This window comes from Schistosoma mansoni, assembly GCF_000237925.1.
Source record: "Schistosoma mansoni, WGS project CABG00000000 data, supercontig 0097, strain Puerto Rico, whole genome shotgun sequence".
Classification (NCBI taxonomy): domain Eukaryota; kingdom Metazoa; phylum Platyhelminthes; class Trematoda; order Strigeidida; family Schistosomatidae; genus Schistosoma; species Schistosoma mansoni.
The window spans coordinates 329,095-335,968 of NW_017386031.1; the positions used below are offsets into that span (position 1 = coordinate 329,095).

The window sequence follows — 6,874 nt, forward strand, 5'->3', positions numbered from 1 at the left end:
ATCTTCCATGTACCTGATTAGTTATGTAAGGGTTAGAGAGGTTCTAATTTGATTCATCTTTGGCACCGTTGCAATGTTAGTCCTCTCATAAAACGTTGAGCTAACAAAGCGCCGGTGAAAACAGATCTGCCTTATAGTTGAAAGCATGAGTCAATTGAAGCTAGACCACCATCGAAAACCTGGAAGCACTGGACGGCCTTTCCATCCTATTATGGGACTCAACAGTGGCGCATCCACGAACCCGCGCTCGCGCGATTGGAACCCAGGACCTTGCAGTCTCGAGCCAGAGCCCTTAACCGACAGACCACTGATCTGGCATCCAACGGTGTTAATGTCTAACTTCGTGGATGCGCACTGCTGAGGAGTCCCATAATAGGACGAAACGGCCGTCCAGTGCTTCCAGGTTTTCGATGGTGGTCTAGCTTCAATTGACTCATGCTTTCAACTATGAAACATACTAAATCTCCACAAAACCCCTTCAGATCTGCCTTATGTTTGTTAAACATGGCTTTTGGCAGCCATTATTTGCGTAGGATTGTTAGCATCCTGTATGCTAATAGCATGTTAGTAATGCTTAGTTTGAACAATGTGTGTTCTAACACATTGACAATATTTCATTCAATATCTTCATGCTGCTGACGTGATGATTAATTTTGTTAGTTGATATTTGTCGGCAATAATGCTAACTAATACTTCATGTGGGATTCGAATTCAACTTAGTCTACGGATTGTAAAAATCGTCTCCCTGAAGGGATTTTGTGGAAGTATGTGTTGGTGATATTGTTTGGGAGTATAATGAAACCATCCAGTTCGGCGCATTTGACATCTTCAAACTCTTCATCTTGATCGACAAATATTTGTTTTATTATGTTAGATTGTTGTGTATCTTCTCTTTGTCATCCGTTTATGCATCAATTCATTGCAAACGTTTCCATATGTAACTATGTTCAATGCATCGTATTTTCATTTTCATCCGTTTCCAATTCAGTGAATGGTTTATATTACTAGTTATTTATACTGAAAGATGTATATTCAATATGATGTGGTTGGGCCACGTGTTACGTATGCCTGAACACCGATTACTACGACGCGCTATGCTGACTAATATTGGGGATGGTTGGAAGAAAGTTAGGAGTGACCAAATCAAAACTTGTCATCAGTGCTTGAAGTCACTAACTTCTAGTCTGAGCCATGTTAGCAGATGCAGACTACTTGGTCCGCGTGACTATCATAACTAGTGGTTGGAGACTCTGGGTGACATGGCTCAAAATCTATCACAATGGCTTAGGTGCATACACTTTCTGTCTTCCCTTAAACCTTGAGATTCAAATTGCTTCATATCTGTCTTCCTTCCTATACTACATCCTTATATACAATCTTTCTTTTATATATTATCACCATTAAATGAACTACTTCTATGAATTCTGTGTTCATCTTGTTGTGCTAACGAGGTATGGCAACTTGGACAGATGCATATATGTGCCTGGTCCTACGTTGTCGCTGACTGACTGACTAATCTTTTCATACTTTCTTTTATTTAAACCCTTACATGGGAAAAAAGGCTTTACTTCCGAGGTTAGTTGAGTTCCGAAAACATAAATATTTGCGGTTCCAAATGTATAACGCGAGCTATCGTTTATTTTGGTATATTTCTATTGAATCTTGTTCAAATAAAGTATTTTCAACGATTTATAGTTGTTTGAGGTGTTCTGGAAGACTTCCAATAGATATGATAAAACTGGATGTTATAAACTGCTTGTGTTGATTGTTCACTGCTTCATTTTTTGGGTATGTACGTTGAAGGTTCCAATGTGTAGTTTGGAGCGAGGTTTTAGTAGACCTGGGACAGTGTTTCGCCCACGAGAATCGTTGGCCATGGTGACACTTGATGAGGAAACCGAAAGAGGGAGTTTGTTGTTGAACGTCGAGGTAGAAAGAATAGTAGGAATTGAAGAAGGAGATTGATTATGAATACAGTGGTCTTGAGTGCTGTTAGAGTTATGAGGGCAGTTATCACTTCCCAGTTGCCCACATCGTGGAAGGGTTCTTCTAGAGCTACCTGAAAAGGAAATTGTGTTAGAAGTGGTCTTAATGATCTGAGATCGTGACCGCAGTGCCCAAGAGACAACTGCTTGAGGTCGGTCACACACAGGATTTTTGCGCGTAATTTTCGTGTTTGTTGAAACCTTACAGCTGGAGACGGATATTTGTAGGATAAGGCAAGATGTGCATTTCTAGGGTCGACCTTTTTGAACTCCACATCTTGTGGGAAGGCAGAATCGCCGTTACTCATGTTGTCTGAGAGAAACATCTTACTGCCTTCACACCTCTGTACAGTCAGCAGTACGACTTCGCCTTCGGGCCTAGGGTTTGCGGCTTTTTGTCTTACCGCTTTTCAACCGACCTGCCTGGCATAGTAGGACCTTGAGGAGTGATTGTTCCAGCCAGTATAGCTCGATTGGCCCATATCACGATAGGCAAGCCTGAACACCACGTCAAGGTAGCAGCAACGGTCGGGAAACGATAACTAATTAGATTGTTCTCGTAAATGAGCTTTTCTGTTAATACCATCCTATACTATTTTCTTATATACAACCTATCTTTTATATACTACCACCGTTAAATTAACTATTTCTATGAATCTGGTGTTCATCGTGTTGTGCTAATGAGGTAAGGCAACTTAGACCGATGCATAAATTTGCCTGGTCCTACGTTGTAGCTGACTGATCGACTGACCCATTGCTTTATTTGTTTCAGCTTCTTGTTTTGTGCACATTTCTGAATTGTGTGTTTTCTGTTTTTTCATATTTATAGACTCATCATGAACAAATGAGACGTCATCGTGAAGCGGAAGAACGAATCCTTCTAGCTGCATGGTATAATTTAGTAATTAAATCAACTAAAAATAAAATTGAATCTAATCTAAAACAAAATTATGATGGTTCTCCTGAAAAATTGAGTAGTATATTATGTAATAAAGAAAATAATTTATCCTTCTTAACTAGACAACGAAATATTCATTTGAAACCACCCACTGATTTAACTTCACTGGTCATGGCAACCAAATAGTAGGTGTCGTTTTTTGTTTGTTTGTTTGTTTTTGTACCCATATATATACCATTCACTACTCATCGTCATATTGCCTTTTGTATCCTTGGTTCATTTCATTGAGCTGGATCATTGAATTCTTTCTTGTCCAAATACAATCATGTTTGTTTCTCTACATTTCAGTGTTTTAATCTATCTCCTCTAAGTTCTTCTTACTTTGAGAATGTAGCTATTTTACCTGTTCATCAAATGTTTTTTATTTTTATTTTGAATCCCATCTTATGATTATTTTGAACTTAACCGAGAATTTCATCTGATTGATCATTCTTGAGTCAATCACAACGTAGAACTTCGTACGTACGTACGTACATACATCAGTTTGAGTTGCCATCATTCTTAAGAAATGATCTTCAGTGTGTAACAAGAAGATGATCCACAGTTATTGTCAGTTAAATCCCCTCATCACCCACCGACTGTGAGTTGAATGTTGATTTCAAATTGTGTATAAATTATTTTTTAGAAAGTTATTTCTTACTTCATAATGACATTAATCATTGTTTCATTTGAACAAAATATCCACTGTAATTTTGCTCATTTTTACGGTTACAATTTTTCATGCCAAACATTTGATCTGTTGATCAAATGGTTGATTGATTTTTGTAATTAATGATTGGTAATTTATACTTACTTACTTACTTACTTACTTACTTACTTACTTATACTTGTTACTCCTCATGGAGGAGGTGCATAGGTCATCCATCAGGATTCTTCATTGAACTCTATCCCATCTAGGTAATCCATCCCAGTTGATTCTTTCGTTGTCTGTTTCAAAGCCAATTGATATTTGACTTAATAGATTCAATCGATAATAGTTACTATTTAAAGAAACATTGACCTTGTTTTCTAAGAGATATTGAAGCGACCAGTACACTTCAAAAGTGAGTTAGTAGAAAAAATTATTTTCTCTAGTGTCAGTATTGATGATTCTTGTTACTCCTCATGGAGGAGGTGCATAGGTCATCCATCAGGATTTTTCATTGAACTCTATCCCATCTAGGTAATCCATCCCAGTTGATTCTTTCGTTGTCTGTTTCAAAGCCAATTGACATTTGACTTAATGGATTCAATCGATAATAGTTACTAATTAAAGAAATATTGATCTAGTTTTTCTAAAGTATTCATTTTTCAACTGTCTTTATTTATTTATTTATTTATTTAAACACATATATATTGGTACAAAAGGGCACCAGATACATATGCGCCACACAAAATAATGAAAGTAGGAAGAGAAGGGATGAAAAGATAAGGCGGACTGAAATGTACAACCAGAAGACTCTTTCAGTTAGGAAAGTTAGAACCATTCTTTATGTAGAAAGTAAAAGAAGGTTGCAGCAGGATCGCCACTGGCTTCTATTCTGAGCCATATCTGATAACGTCTAAGAGATAGTGAAGCGTCTTGTACGCTTCAAAAGTGAATTAATAGTGTCAGTATTGATGATTCCTGATATTTCTGAAGCTCAGTAGAATATGAAGCACTGGAAATAGTACTCATTTTAGTTGTTAATCCATCTGTTGTTGGTACAGATATGTGCCTAATATCTTACTAATGTAAACTACGATGTGTACTATAAATGAGGAAACATGAGATACATGCCCCCAAATGTCCTGGTACTGCTGAGAGTGGGGAGTCTTTTTCCCTCTCGAAATGCTCTCACATGGCCACGCGTATATAGCCTCTGCCACTCACTGCCTTCTCGTGGCAGGAGTGTTGTTTACGAAATTGAGAGGACGAAAAGCGAATGCCCGGAGCTTTAACCGGGTCGGTGGACACGGCGAGTCCACCTAGGGGAGTTGGAAATCCCTGATTCCAAACCAATTGTGCACATGGGCTGGCTCCAGTATCCTGAGGGAACAAATTGCTTGTGAACCAATTGTTGGCCAATGGCTACCATGGGACTGCATCTCCCCACGATGCTCCACTGCCTTGTTTGTTAAACCTTTAGGTCAAAGGTTCGGGGTGTGGCCCCCTAAGAAAACCACCTGCTTCAGTTTTAGCATCTGGGTAGTATCGCAGCCCTTACACAAATCTCATTTGATTTGTGAGGTGCATATCTATCTAGTGCTTCCTTGTACCAATGTTTATGTGTTTAAATAAAATAAAATAATAAACGTGTCAATCAGAGAAGATCAACGACTAAGGGAAATAAATTTAGGGGTGTATTTCGAGATGAAGCTGTCTTTCACACGTAGCATATAAAAAGCTGCGGCTACATGAATGACGCAAGAAAAGATAGTGCTACCGATTTGGAGTCTTCTTTATGTTGACTCCTACTGTGCTTATAAATATACCTGGCAATCCGGTTAGATTGATATGATAATGAGGATGGATAAAACATTCCAACTTTGAATATATTTGAAAAAGCTCTTGCTTGGAAGGAATAAAGATGTCAATACAGGTCGTTATCTAAGCAATATTGAACCAATCAAGATGATTGGTGGGTGATAATGGTATTTTTCATTGATCATTATGTGATCATATCAATAAGATATTTGCTCCAAAATTGTCTGGACTTCGTTTTATTACGCAACTAGAATGATTTCTTTTTGATGTGAAACTCGTTGGCAGATTTCTAGTGACCAGTGGAGTTCAACCAGGTCTGGTGTGAGATAGTAACTCGTTGAGTCAGTCAGTCAGCGACAACGTAGGACCAGGCACATATATGCATCTGTCCAAGTTGCCATACCTCGTTAGCACAACAAGATGAACACCGGATTCATAGAAGTAATTAATTTAGTGGTGGTAGTATAAAAAGAAAGGTTGTATATAAGGATATAGTACACGAAGGAAGACAGATATGAAGCAATTTTAGTCTCAAGGTTTAAGGGAAGATAAAGAGTGTATACACCTACGCCATTGTGATCGATTCTGAGCCATGTCACACAGAGTCTCCAACCATTGGTTACGATAGTCACGCGGACCCCAACCAAGTAGTCTGCATCTACCAACATGGCTCAGACTAGAAGTTAGTGACTTCAAACACTGGTGCCATGTTTCGGTTTGGCCGCCCCTAACTCTCTTCCAACCATCCCCAACACTAGTCAACATTGCGCGTCGTAGTAATCGGTGTTTAGGCATACGTAACACGTGGCCCAACCATCTCAGTCGATGAAGATTCATCACCTCATCAACTGATTTACCATCGTTCCCTAATACCCTGCGTCTAACCTCACTATTACTTACCCGATTATCCCAGCAGATGCGAGCAATATTTCTAAGGCATCTGTGGTCAAATACTAGCAACCTACGAGTATCTCCTACTCCTAATGGCCATGTTTCGCAGCCGTAAAGTAGAACAGAGCGAACTGATGCGCAGTATACTCGTCCCTTAATTGATAGACGGATATCTCGTCTACGCCATAGGTGACGTAAGCTGGCAAAAGCCAACTGAGCTTTTTGAATCCGTGCTGAGATTTCGTCAGACACCAACCCATTAGAGCTGATCAGACTTCCAAGATAAGTGAAGTTGTCCACGCGTTCGACTACTTCACTCCCTATCCTTAGTTCGGGTGTTGACGCAGGCCAGTCCTGGAGTAACAATTTACATTTGGATGGGGAGAAACGCATCCCAAACATCCTGGCATTATTACTGAGTTCCAACGGAAGACTCTGCATTTTGTCAGCGTCTTCACCAAACAGGACTATGTCATCTGCGTATTCTAAGTCGATAAGTGAACCTCCTGGTAGTAGATCAATTCCTGTAGATTCAGTCGAAGAGAGTGTTATTTCCAGCAACAGGTCTATAATGAAGTTAAACAAAAATGGGGA

At 39.2% G+C, this 6,874-nt stretch overlaps 1 protein-coding gene across 1 annotated transcript; it reads left to right on the forward strand.

Moving 5' to 3' along the window:
- Positions 1-643: 643 nt before the first annotated feature.
- Smp_152610 (hypothetical protein) lies at positions 644-3,079 on the forward strand (the record flags this gene model as incomplete). Its single annotated transcript, XM_018790450.1, has 2 exons — positions 644-655; positions 2,815-3,079. 2 exons carry the CDS (start codon positions 644-646, stop codon positions 3,067-3,069), a joined length of 267 nt encoding a protein of 88 aa, XP_018646265.1. The 3' UTR covers positions 3,070-3,079.
- Positions 3,080-6,874: the final 3,795 nt, after the last annotated feature.